This window comes from Parambassis ranga, chromosome 12 (assembly GCF_900634625.1).
Source record: "Parambassis ranga chromosome 12, fParRan2.1, whole genome shotgun sequence".
Taxonomy (NCBI): Eukaryota; Metazoa; Chordata; class Actinopteri; family Ambassidae; genus Parambassis; species Parambassis ranga.
In genome coordinates this window covers 13,571,725-13,584,503 of record NC_041032.1, presented here as the reverse complement: position 1 = coordinate 13,584,503, position 12,779 = coordinate 13,571,725, and the positions used below count along the sequence as shown (strand labels likewise).

The following is a 12,779-nucleotide window of genomic DNA, read 5'->3' as shown; positions in this document are numbered from 1 at the left end:
GGCAGAATCTCATAATTCTCACTATTTAATATTTTTTTTAAATAAATTATAAATATTGTGTTTTAATGCAATTAAATGTTTAATATAATTGAAGAATAATAGTATATTTTTGTTGTAATTGTACTCTGTACCACTTGATGGTGCTATTGCACCTTTCTCGTCGTTTGCCAGCGAACACCACAGAAGAAGAAGAAGAAGCCCGTCTCTCGCTCCGCCTCACTGGATGTATGCATGCACCGAGTTAGATAAGTAATAAATAAAATATTGTTTATATATAATAGTCAGAGATTGTAAGCGCATTGATTAGTTTGCACAATGAGCGGGATTCCTGGGACTGCCGTCGTCCAGGTCACCAACCTGTCCTCGGCCGTGAGCAGCGAGCAGATGCGCACTCTGTTCGGTTTCCTGGGAGACATCGACGAGCTGCGGCTCTACCCGCCCGAGTAAGCGCCACCTCTGCCGGCATGACTACTTTAGGCAACACCGCGGTTGTGCGGCCTTTTCGCGGTTCTTACAAAAATCAAAACGTAGTAACTGTGGAAATGACTAACTCATTTTTTCTTCATCGTTTCCTCTTCACAGTAATGCTCCTCTGTCTTTCTCGTCCAAAGTGTGTTACATAAAGTACCGAGAGCCTTCCAGTGTTGGTGTGGCGCAACATCTCACCAATACTGTTTTTATTGACAGAGCTTTGATAGTAGTGCCATGTGCTGAAGGTGAGTGCATGTTTAACAGATAAAAAATGACTTTCCCTTCCCCTTGAAGTCAATTGTTTTATTGTTTTGTTTTGGTTTTTTTTAATATATACATGGGGAAATTAGCAGGTTGTGCCACTGGTTAGCTCTGGTTTGAAGTATTTGACACAGGTGATGGGGGTTGTATCGCCTCACTAAAAGCCTGCCTTGCTAATTCATTAAGGTTTGTTGTCACAGGGTGGTTTAGAGATGAGAGTAAAAACTGTAAAAACGTATTTTACTAAATAGCTCCATGACCTTTCCTCTGGTTCACATATGGTGCCCCCCGTTTTTTTTACCCCCTTCACCCTATCTTGTGTACAGTCAATACACAAAAATGATGTCACACCTCTAACTTGATGCTTTTTGTCCACGTGACTTGGTGCTGGATGGCTACTGAGTTTATTAATTTGGTTTTGTATGTTTTTTCTGTGTGATTATGTGTGCATATCAGATGACTAGACTGGCCCAGCTGTTACACTAGCCTGAGTCAGGCATTGTTTTCCAAGCCACTATCCCCGATCGGGCCAACGCAGCCTTCAAGGGGGGAATGTGACCAGGAGAATAGCCCGCTGAACCTTCCAAGATGGACACCTTGTCTCTTTTTTTATTTTTTTTTTACTTTTGATTTATTTTTATTTTTATTTCCTTTCATACTTTCCCATGTTGTCCACTCTCTACTGTCTCTATCTAGAAAACAGTACTGCTTATCTCTAGCGTTGTTTTTATATTTGTTATTTTGGTTTGTTGTTTTGATTATTGTCCAACCCCCCACCCCCCTCTCTCTTTCCGCTACAGCTGCAGCTTGTGTGTGGTTGAGTTCTGTCCAGGTTGCTACGGCATTCCGGTGGGATGTGTATCACACATAGGAGGATCACTAACACTTTTACTCTCTTGTCTCCTACACCTGTTGACGTAGTCAGAGGGCTAGTCTTTGTTTTTCTTTTAAAGAAAGTGAGACATTTAGAAGTTTTTCCTCCTGATATGGATGTTTAGTGTTTAGTAAAAAACACAGAAATGATCAGTTCCGTGACATTAACCTTCTGAACCCCAAGCACTTTCCCTCCTGTCATTTCTCATTGGTATATAAAGTTCTGCACCACTTTGTAAACAGCCCAGTCAGGGCTAAAAGTGACGTGAATTCAAATATGATGCAGGTTAGCACCGTTAGAACGACATAAATCATAACAATGGGAGCTCCTTTTGCAATTTTACAACCTTTTCAAACCAGTTTTCACTCTATTCTTCATGGAAGAAGCCCGCCCATGAGTCAAAAACGTTGTTTTTTCTTACATGTTAATCATGGCCCCCTAGTTGTGCCACAGAGTGCCGATCTTTTTGGCAAATTGCCAATGTTACCTATAGAATAAAGTCGTTTTTGTCAAGTTTTCAGGATAGATTTCGTCATATTTTCTGATATATTATCTCTTGTGGTGCATTTTAAGGACCGCTTGAACGTCCATTTTCATAGTTTCTGGCTGTTTTGAGGTTCAGAGGGTTAATGCTTTGCGTCGCTAATGCCTTGTTTTGAAACATATTTCAGGAAGCTAAACAAATCATGGTCATTTGTGTTATCTTAGCCTTTTTCTCCACCCAGGGAGGAGCTTAGAATCCAGACATCGTTTTTTTGTCTCTAGCTAGGTTTTGGCTAACCTTTCCTACAGTTCCTAAAATTGTTGTTCTTTTCTGTATCTGATGTTCTGTGTGCTATTAGTGATGCAGCCATTGGGGTTGTCTTGTGTTGCACATCTTTCCAACACTGCGAAACGATCGCCCCCCCCTCCCCACGGAAAAGCGCCCATGCTTGATATCGTATGGTTCATGACCAATATGTTTCCAGTACAGGTGACCCATACATCAAAGTGTTGACTCATTCTCTGCATTGTGTTATTTTTCTTTCTTTTCTTTCTCTTGATCTATGAAAAGAGACCAAGGACAAAATCAGTGTTGTATTGTTGTTTTAAGATTTTTGACGATAATTAAACAGACTGAGAAGAATAATTAGATATAAAAGCAGAGTTAGGAAGCTCGGTCTCAGTAGACAGTAGAAGACTTGTATGGGGAAGTGTATGCTCTCTTTCTCTCTAGAATACAGTGGGCTAATTGTGCAGACATAGAGGAGACAGAGAGAAGAGTCCCTCTATTTCCTTCACTAATACCTGCTTCTGTCCTGCAGGGAAAATCCCAGAAGAGGCCAAGGCTTTGTCACTTTTGGCACCGGCCACCCCAGTGCCCAGTCTGATTCCTGGCGGGGGGTTACTGCCGATTCCCACCCCGACTCCGCTTCAGAACGTGAGCCAGCATCTCATCATGCACTTGTTTCTCATCTGAGTGTTAACACAAACATAACCTCTGTGTGTTTGTGTGTGAACCTGCAGCTGAACCTCCCCGTAGTGAATCGGGCTTCAGCCAGCCTCAGCCCCACATCATCAGCGCTCTCACAGCCCCCCCTCGTTGGAAATGTGGATCCCTCAAAAATCGATGAGATCAGGAGGACGGTTTATGTCGGCAACTTGAACTCACAGGTAAGTTAAATTCTCCCTTATTTGTTTTAATTATATGTCATGTCCTGTAAAGGTGGTTCTCCTGTGGCTCTCCTGTGTCTCCAGACGACCACTGCAGAGCAGCTGCTGGAGTTCTTCAAACAGGTGGGAGCTGTAAAGTTTGTGCGAATGGCTGGAGACGAGACGCAGCCGACACGTTTCGCCTTCGTAGAGTTTGTGGAGCAGGATTCTGTCGCCAGAGCCCTGACCTTCAATGGAGTCATGTTTGGAGACAGACCACTAAAGTGTGTATTGATCTACATTCCCACGCATTGCGATCAGTTGTAATTACATGGGTTGATTAATGTTGTAATTGTCTTTCAGGGTGAATCACTCCAATAACGCCATAGTAAAACCTCCAGAGCTGACGCCGCAGGCGGCTGCGAAGGAGCTTGAGAGTGTGATGAAGAGGGTGAGGGAAGCCCAGTCCACCATCGCTGCTGCCATAGAACCAGGTAGGACATTTCAATGAAGCACGGCTGCAGTCATGCAGCACTCTGATGCTGACACTGCCGCTTATCTCTCCTCCAGCAGAAACAAAAAAGCGTTCCCCCAGTCGGTCGAGGAGGCTGCGGCGGTCACGCTCACATTCCAAAACACGCAGGAAAAGGTCCCGGTCCAAACACAGGTGCACAAACATCACTGACTGTGAAGGTACGATGATCATGACGCTGTCGTCCATAAAGTGATGGTTGTTCTTCTGTTCTGTTGGTGAAGATCATCTCAGAAGTTGTGGCCTGGCAGCGACTCCCACAGTTCCAGAAGCAGCCACAGGAGGCGCTCCCGCTCCAAAGACAAGAGACGCAGCCAGAGTCGATCAAGGAACACTGGGAGCAACCAGCATATAAGGTACCAAGCTTCAAATCTTCTTTTACTTTGTCATGCCTGCTTTGGGCAGCAGGGGGCACCACATTCTCATAGAATGTGAGCTGCCTTAATTTTCCTCATGTGGTTCTGTGGAAAAAATGTTTAAGTGTTTAATTAAGTCCTGTTATCATAAATACCTTAAAATAACTTGTTATCAGGAGCCACAAGAGGAGGAGTAAAGATCGGTCCAGAAGCCCTCGAAGGAAAGCCAGATCACCAACACCCAAAAGGTAAGTCTGTCACTTTTCATCCTCCCACACCTGCTAGATATGAGTGATTTGCATTCTGAAAGGCTTTTTGTTGGCCTTATTTAGAAGTAAAAGGGAGAAGAGGAAGGAGCGCAGCAGGGACCGAAGGGAACGCTCCTCATCCAGGAAGAGGAGCCGCAAAGACGAGGACAGGATAAAGAGCAAAGCCAAGCCAGTAAAGGTAAAACTCGAAGGTCTTCTGCTTCCTGTTTTGCTCTGTGACAGCAGTCTTAATGTGAAGCACAAGCTTTGCCTTCATGTTTTTTATGCAGATTCTTCCCTGGTCAAAAAATATTTAAGCTTCGCATTCTTACTTCTCAAAGTGTCATTTTCACACATCAGAACGAATGTGTGTGTCTTTATTTTCGAGCATCGAGACTGCTCCACTTGTTAAAGTTTGAACATTTCAGATCCCCCATGTGATAGCTGTGAGATGAAAGTGGAAAGTTATCACTCATCTTTTAGCACTGATAACAATCAGAACATTTGTTCGACAAATACAAGCTGAACAATCGTTCTCCTCAAAAACCACTGACAACTTGCAAAATTCTTGTTGCTCTGCAAAGTTTTTTTTCACACTCTGTTGTTCAGTTCAGTATATCTCTTTATTTGTCATTATTTGTCATTACAACTAGAAGGGGTACTGTTGCCACCTCTCTTTTTAGTCAGTGTGTTCCAGCATTACACAGCAGCCACACTAGTTCTCCAGGTGTTTTTTTAAGGGCTGGGAGTCCCATGTCACACCAGATTTTCACCACTGGAACTTTTTATGGCGGAGTTCTTCCTCTTTCAGGAGTGTAGAAAGTACCGAGGGTACCTCTGTGCAGGTGGATTGAGGCTCCCTTTAGTTAACGTGCAAACAGAAACCCAGCAGCAGCAGGAGGACAAAGAGCATCAGAGGACAGACAGTGACAGGTCATTACACTGAGGATAGAGTCAAAAGATATTGATTTATTGATTGATTTCATCACTTCACCTCACCGCAAGCGTGGAGAGTACTCAGGCAGGCCGAGTATCAAGCATTTTTTTCTATTAACCATGTAGAGAATGACTCCGTCTGTGGCTGCTTCAAAGTGCTAACTTTCAAATACACACACTTAAACTTAATGATATCACATGACCTGTTTACAATCCAATCTGTCAATCAAAAGCCTCTCCCCGCAATGAAGGTCGACATGATGGTGGAAGACATTTTAAAGACAAGGCGATGACAGTGAGGCCTTCAGGAAGGAGAGGAAGAGAACAGTGTGCGGCTGTCCACCGTTCTTCCCAACTTTGATGGTTCGCTCGTTGTTTCAGGTGGACTACAACAGAGAGGAGAGGGAGGAATATGAAAGCGACAGAGAAGACTCGGCCACGCCAAGCGAGGACATGGCGTTGTCACCGTGCGCCCAGCACAACGGCAGCTACAAGACACACGGCGAGGAGGATGCATTTGTGGGTGCGGACAGCGCCAAGTGACTCTAACAGCACCCTGTTCCAGCAAAGTATCTCACCGTACGTAAACTGAATCAACACAACTGTCCTTCTCTTCATGTTCTCCTCATTTATGCAGGAGCTCTCTTATATAGGCTTATAAAGGGTGAGTGAGCACTCAGCTGAGCAGACACAAAACCAACCAAGTTCAAAAAACATTCTTAAGCTCGATGACATGTACGGATCCAGATTTCTCGGAAAAGTTGTGCTAATTTCTGGGATTAAATGGTAAACAGGCTGCAATTTAGTAGAAATAGAGACTTGATATCTTGCACCTGGCTCTGTTTGGCTGCAGGTTCACATTTTATTTGTAAGTAAATCATGCTGTAGTTGAAGCAAATAAAATGATGGTGTTTATCTGAAAGTCAGTCACTGTAGGCACTCTTTTAAAATGTCCAGCTGTACAGCAGGAGTAAACTTCTCAGCTCCGCTGCTTGGCCCATATTCTGACCTTTTTTTCCATCAGTGTTGGTTGTCTAGTGGCTTCCAATATGACATAATCTGCTCAGTTGCATGGGAGGAAATGAGGTGCAAAAAAACGCAGACCAACCGCAGTTGTAACAGTTCAGTGTGGTCATGAAGTGTTGTTTATTTTTGGGAAGTTGCACATCAGACTATGCCCAAATTTAAGCAGAATTCTTGAGTTTCCCATGCCGCATGCTCCTCACTGCTCGGCTGTAACAGACTTCACCATCATCAGTCTGTTTATTTAGAGTTAAGTCCAAACCGCCCTGACAGCTTATAAAAGAAAGTTTCTGCTGAAGTGCTCACTGACCCTTTCTTTGTCTGAATAAACTCCTCCATTCCCCTGTCTGCACTCATCACCATCATCATCATTTGGGAAGCTGTATGGCTTATTTATGACCTGTAATCATGAGATTCCAGATTGGTATTATGTTCTTGCTGTTGTAAAAGAAAAACACGAATGTGTTGCTTTACTTGTTTTTTTAATGGGTATTTGCTTTTTGTAATATTTCTGATTTAGTAGATGTCACGGTTCATCGTCCTGCTATCGTAATACTGTGAGGGGGGAAAAAACAACCTGTTTATACATGTGACACAGGCCGATACTGTAAAATGATGGAGTGCGATTCAGCTTGTGTTAGTGGAGAAAACAGGAAGTTCACAGTGAGAGGACAACAGACTGCATGCAAGCACAGGAGGGTCAAAAAGTGCCTCGACTAAGATTGTACAGAATATTCTATGAAAATATTGTTTTAGACGTTGAATAGATGAAACTAATGAGATGTTATATTAAAGTATTGTAGTCATTAGTAGCAGAGTAGACTGAGGACTCATGCCTCTGTTTTAACATGTTTGATTTTGCAGTATTGTGATCTTTGTTGTAAATATCCGGCCTCAGATCTTGATCGAGCTGATTTTGAACGCTGCTTTTATTTAACCTGGGAACTCATGAAAAAAACTGACAGTATGTGAAGAGTTTTATTTTTTATATCCACTACGCAAGTTGTTTGACGATGTGTGCTCCAGCTCCACTGGGTTTGGCTGCGTGATGTGTTTGGGGCGGCGTGTAAACGTTTGGTAGCGCTGTGTTTGAGGAGCTTGGATGTAGGTGTGTGTGGTCCTTCTCAGTACGTCTCATTTGTTTCCAAAAACACTCAATAAAGAGACTTTTCATTCAGATGGTTTGCTCCACGTTTCAGTGAGAAACAAACTTCATTAAAATATATATATATTTTAATGTGAAGCAATCATTAATGTTCATTACTTTGCTGACGACACTCAACTGTTTATATAACGTATGCAACAAAATGCTTGGATGTTTGGCACCTTCATTAACCAGAAATGTTTTTATATTTTACACATCCTTCTAAATGTTGGTGCCTACATTACCCACAATCCAGTTCATCCATAGTCTAGTTTATCAGAGACTCAGGTGTGTTATGGTGGTAGTAGCTAACTTCAAGCGAGTTAGATGACTCTTTATGCACGACCTTCGAAGGAAGCCACAACAACCTCTCGTTTATATAAAAAACCAGCTAATCTTAGTATTGCTATTTATCATTAACACACATACGAATCCATGCTGTTGACCTGCAGCAGCCAGTGAGCAGTGAAACTGTCTCTCAGGCATTGACGGCTCAGCAGACTGTGGACAGGTGCTCGCCCTCAGAAGTCGGACTGGAACTGAATTGTCGTATGTAGTCCATCCGTGATGGCACCACAGTCACATCTGCGGCCTCTGCTTCTAAGACTGATGGTGCTGGCTGTGGCATCGCCTGCTGGAACATCTCGATCGTGGTATATTCGCTTGAAAAGGTCAAAGGTGAACTCTGGACGACTGTCCGCTGCGTGTCCAAGGTTTTAAACTCATCAGACATGAAGTCTCCGGTCATACTTCCCGTGTCCGTTTGCATCCAGTTGCAGGTTGCTCCCGCTGAGTCTGTCTCGTCTCCTGAATGGTGGAGGAGTGGTATCGTGGACGGTGAAGTGCTAGCAGGGGTCGCCGCCACCTTTTCGACTAGCTGAAGACTTTCTGTGTCCCGTTCTTCCACCTTCAGGGTGTCGATCGCCCCGAGGAGTTCCTGGGTGAAAATAACACAGAGCATCTCACAGCTTCTGATGGTGCACATTTTAAAAGCAGAAACCGACACTCACCAGCTCACAGGGCCTGTCTATTTTCTGCAGTGCATTGCTTTTCCTAGGGTTCGGTATGCTCGGCCACAGCAGGACCTTTGCTCTATAGACAGGAGGGGGCGGAGAAGGATGAGTTGTGTAGAGTTGATCTGAGTAATAATCTGATAATAATCTCGAATACCTTTTTAGTATCGGTGATCCAAATATCAGCAGAGTGGTCAGAACTGCCAACATGGTGATGACACTGTTGGAAATAAAATCTGCTGTGCAAAGAATATTCAAAAAGAATTTTATGAAATTATAATGATCTTAAAATCAATTATGAACGGTTGTTAAATGATCCAACCTTCACGATTTGTTTTGAAGAGGAGTTCTTCGCTTCGTACTCCGACTCCTGCAGATGTGAAGCCTGATATCTGCACTCGGTACGTTGTGCTGCTTATAAGATTCTCCAGTTTGTAGTTGTTAAGCTCTGGATCCACTATAACATCTGCACAATGGAGAGACAGCCGAAATATGACAACAAATACCGGATGAGGTCTTTCATTTTGTCTTTGCTTTAGTGTTTTTTGACTTTTTTTTTGCTATAAAGTTAATTTATTTCTCTGTACATTTAAAATTAAATGAAAGGACCTCCATTTAAGTTTAAGTGACACCTAGTGGTGGGACTGTGTGTTGCAACCATTTAATTGCAGTCTGCTAGCATGCTAAGCATTCATTCTAGTGCTAGTTTAACTCCATATAATGCTAAACCGTTAATATGAGGATATTAGCATTAGCCTTACAGAGTTGCTAGCTTGCTCATTCTTGTTAAATGCTTGCTAATTTTCCCATCCTGTTTTCCACAGCTGTTTTTCTCAAACATGACTTTTGAATTTGCACATGTGGAGGATGCTTACTGTTCTCCGTGCTCGCCTCCCCTTGCTGGTACTCGGTGTAGTGGATGGTGTAACCCAGCAGGAAACCTCGGATGTCCTCCTCTGGGATGGCGCCCCACTGCAGCTCCACCGAATCCAGCGTCACATTGTGGCTGCTGATGTTTGTGGGAGCGCTGACGGGAGCTTGACGAAGGACAAAAACTCAGTTGTAGCATTTTGTGCTGGTAAGAGGATAGGAGGACGTCTGACTTACATCCTTGCACAGAGTAGAAGTGTGCGGTGCTGTAGGTGCTCTCGCTGTTGTTGATGTGCTTCATGTTGCAGGTGTCCTTGTTGGGCCGTGTGTGCAGAGTGATGCTGTACCTCTGGTACGGCTCCAGACCTTTCGGATGTAGCGTCTTGTGGTTCCTGTCGCTCTCATAGAAGGACATGTAAGTCACTTTTTGCCCCTTCTTCCACCACTCCACAGAGAAGCAGACGAATGTTCTGATCAGGTCGTCCCTCCAGTAGATGGTAAAAGACGTGTTGCTGTGCACCGTCACGTTCAGCCTCACGTCTCCCACACCTGTGGAGATCCACCAGTGTCACCACATGGCTGCAAATATGAGATTACTTTGAATAGAACAGAGGGGCTGACCTTCACGCTGTGGTATCAGCTGGCTCACAGCAGGAGAGATGCTGGCGTTGTTGACGCCACTGATGTTGACTTGATACGCAGAATAGGAGAGAATGAGTCTGATCTCAGGCCAGGAGGTGCTGATCAGCTCAGGGGACTCTCCGGACGCCTTTGCTATCATCACAGAGAAGCTGTCGTGGATCTCTGTGGCAGAGGACTGACAAACACAGAAGCTTTAGGCTGAGGAAATCCAAATTTAAAGGGACACTGATTAAAAAAGTAAAATAAAAAATCACCTTCCAGGTTAAAGTAACCAGCCGGCGGCCATTTTTCTTTGCAATGTCATTGTCTTTAAAGCCAACTATGACAGGCGGTGTCGTCAGTTCTGTAAGGGGGACGTTATTTTTTATCACAAAACATGCTTGTAAACAACATGAATCTATTTTTAAGACTTTTTTAAGACTAGCAGAGAGCGGGCTGACCTGATGGCACAGTGAAGGCATCGCTCCACGGACACTGTGAGCACTTATTGTCAGGCACACACTGTATCTGTACGACATAGACCGATGAGGAGTTCAGGTGCTCCACCAGACGACATCTTTTGTTGTGGAATGCCACAGGCGACTGAAGAAACATCATCCAACACGGGGATTAATGTCTTTGAACGCAGGTTTGAAGGAACATTCATCACCTCAGAACACCCCACAGAAACCACATCAGGCACAACCCAGCCATGGCTGAGGACGCTAACTGTCATTCATACACATGGCATCAGCTCGTTCTCTGTACAAACAGCTTGTCTGATACGGACCTTGCTCCACAGATGGCTGCCCACTTCTTTATATCTGACGGTGTAGTTGGTGATGTGTTTACTGTCCCCCAGTGGCCACTTCACAGTCATGTTTAACATTCCTGCGTGGCGCCTGAAGGACGCAGAGTGTGGAGGACCACATCGCTCTGAAATAAGTCAACGAAGAACTGCTTACATTTCAAATGCTTTCATGCAAAAAGAGTAAAACGAACTCTGTGTTTCTGAGGACTCACGCAGGTTCGCAGGCAGACCTTTGAAAACTGCTCTACTGCAGTTTGTGGACGGGCTGTTTTCCAGCACCTCTGCACTCAGGTTGTAGTTGTTAAAGATTTTAATTGTTTGAGAGAGGGCAGTGATGTTGGGGTAAAGTCTGCACCACTTTTTTTTTCTTTAAAGAGGAGGAGAGTGAGATGGTTAGCATCAAAACATCTTCAAATGTGGTGAAAAGCATGGTCAGCTCCTTACGGTTGCTGTATGATGAGCGTGTACGTCTTCTCTGCTGCCGGCTCTCCAGGTTTCCACACACACCTCCATTCAAAGGTTTGAGACCAACTACCAAAACAGTCCAGATCGTGGACTCCGTCTGGAAGACAGGCAGAGTTAGCATCTCTTCTCTGACCTGCTGCTGGATCAGCTCTGAGGTGTTTACATCACCTGGGTGAATCACACAGTGTTGATGTGTGAGGTTCCTACATCTGACTGCTGCAACACGTGTTTCTGTTTTAAAGGATAATGGACAGAGGAATGAGGCTGTTGATACTGTTTATCAAAGATGATCAGTGGGATGGTGAGCCTACCTGTGGATGCAGGAACATGTGAGGAGAAGGCCAGCATCAGACCTAGGAAAGAGGAGGAGGTGAGAGTGGAGGTAACTCAAAGACACAGATAATCATCATCATTAGTGTGAATGAAAGAGCACTTACCGAAGATGAGAGCAGGAGAACATTTGGTGTGTAAAACATCAAACCATCCTCGTCCGACCATGTCGAGTCTCACACTGTCAGCCCGCTGCCGTTCACATCATGGTGCGCACCGTCAGGACTCACACACACACACTGCACAGACACACTGCACAGACACACTGCACAGGACACGCTGACAAGAAACGGTGCCTCCCCTGGTGTTTTCAGAAACAGCCTCCTCCTTCACATATGAGCTACTTCTGCTTTCCACAAATAGAGCTGCTCAGCACCACAGAGGCTGATTAATGAACTGTCATGTGCAGGAGGGATCTGATTGGCTGTTGGAGTCAACTAGTGTTACTGAAAAGAGGCTTTTTGCGACTCTGTTAGAGCTTCCGGAGCTCCGTTCTGAGTCCTGCAGCTCTTTTGTTGCTTTCAAAGAACTTTTTTTATTAGAAAAGCTGTGTATTTTTCACTTTTAATCAAAGATGCACGCTTAAAAAAATATTACTATTAATAATATCATTTTTAATTCAATAATAGATCATATAGACTTTTTTTGTTTACATTTTTTACATTTATTTCTATTTATTTTTTAGTTTAAAAAAAATAAATAAATAGAAAAATAACTAACAACATGTTTAAAAGATCAACAAAATAAAAAAAATTATAAAAATGAGATAGAAATAAAGAAATCTAAATAAAAGACTTTCTTTTTTATGAATATCCATGATAACGTTCTGCTACCTTCTGTTAATAAAACTGAAAACATCTTTATGCAAATGTCTTTCAGAATATTCCCACCAGACGTCACTCTCAGCCTGACATCCTGAAATTGTCATTTACAAATACATTAATAGAAAGCTGCACTCTTTACCTGAAACAGTCCTGCTTGCTGAGCGATGTCTAAGTTAATAAGTTTAATCTGAATCATCTGTTTTTTTGGTGGTTTCTGCACATTATTACCTTTTTGTGCTCGTCTTATACCTAAACAGTGCCTTAAAAAGGGCTTTTGTGTTGAATGTGAATCAGTATGGAAGTGATCCACATGTTTATGTGATTACCGTAAAGCTCACCAGGTGAGAACAGCAGCGAGGTGAGGCAGG

At 43.5% G+C, this 12,779-nt stretch overlaps 2 protein-coding genes across 7 annotated transcripts; one reads left to right on the top strand and one right to left on the bottom strand.

The window, feature by feature from the left end:
- Positions 1–177: 177 nt before the first annotated feature.
- Positions 178–6,399, top strand: srek1 (splicing regulatory glutamine/lysine-rich protein 1). Of its 5 annotated transcripts, none has more exons than XM_028417613.1 (12): positions 583–716; positions 1,189–1,581; positions 2,449–2,579; positions 2,911–3,026; positions 3,113–3,259; positions 3,344–3,522; positions 3,602–3,732; positions 3,809–3,905; positions 3,995–4,126; positions 4,303–4,374; positions 4,459–4,573; positions 5,692–6,399. In XM_028417613.1, the coding sequence occupies exons 3-12, from the start codon at positions 2,549–2,551 to the stop codon at positions 5,851–5,853; spliced, it is 1,182 nt and encodes a 393-aa protein (XP_028273414.1). In that variant the 5' UTR covers positions 583–716; positions 1,189–1,581; positions 2,449–2,548; the 3' UTR covers positions 5,854–6,399. The 5 variants fall into 5 exon arrangements, with proteins under 5 accessions (XP_028273411.1, XP_028273410.1, XP_028273414.1 ...); XM_028417612.1 differs by having other exon boundaries at positions 1,189–1,688; XM_028417610.1 differs by lacking the exons at positions 1,189–1,581; positions 2,449–2,579 and adding an exon at positions 178–443 and having other exon boundaries at positions 3,812–3,905.
- A 607-nt stretch (positions 6,400–7,006) lies between these two features.
- LOC114443509 (protein sidekick-1) lies at positions 7,007–11,913 on the bottom strand. Of its 2 annotated transcripts, none has more exons than XM_028417607.1 (15): positions 11,695–11,913; positions 11,569–11,610; positions 11,426–11,488; positions 11,237–11,354; positions 11,005–11,159; positions 10,772–10,917; positions 10,443–10,584; positions 10,257–10,345; positions 9,982–10,177; positions 9,598–9,909; positions 9,366–9,527; positions 8,813–8,956; positions 8,648–8,729; positions 8,488–8,569; positions 7,007–8,414 (listed from the first exon to the last, which is right to left on the bottom strand). In XM_028417607.1, exons 1-15 carry the CDS (start codon positions 11,753–11,755, stop codon positions 7,971–7,973), a joined length of 2,238 nt encoding a protein of 745 aa, XP_028273408.1. In that variant the 5' UTR covers positions 11,756–11,913; the 3' UTR covers positions 7,007–7,970. The 2 variants fall into 2 exon arrangements, with proteins under 2 accessions (XP_028273408.1, XP_028273409.1); XM_028417608.1 differs by having other exon boundaries at positions 8,648–8,726.
- Positions 11,914–12,779: the final 866 nt, after the last annotated feature.

What these genes read in the sequence shown, in the direction of transcription:
- srek1 (XM_028417609.1), top strand. Translation starts at nt 316, where the DNA reads ATGAGCGGGATTCCTGGGACTGCCGTCGTCCAGGTCACCAACCTGTCC. An exon ending in CTGCGGCTCTACCCGCCCGA is followed by an intron (nt 444 to 582) that starts GTAAGCGCCACC and finishes TCCTCTTCACAG; the next exon opens with TAATGCTCCTCTGTCTTTCT. An exon ending in CGCTGCTGCCATAGAACCAG is followed by an intron (nt 3,733 to 3,808) that starts GTAGGACATTTC and finishes TCTCTCCTCCAG; the next exon opens with CAGAAACAAAAAAGCGTTCC.
- LOC114443509 (XM_028417607.1), bottom strand. Translation starts at nt 11,755, where the DNA reads ATGGTCGGACGAGGATGGTTTGATGTTTTACACACCAAATGTTCTCCT. An exon ending in ACGCTCATCATACAGCAACC is followed by an intron (nt 11,160 to 11,236) that starts GTAAGGAGCTGA and finishes TCCTCTTTAAAG; the next exon opens with AAAAAAAAAGTGGTGCAGAC. An exon ending in AGGTCTGCCTGCGAACCTGC is followed by an intron (nt 10,918 to 11,004) that starts GTGAGTCCTCAG and finishes GACTTATTTCAG; the next exon opens with AGCGATGTGGTCCTCCACAC.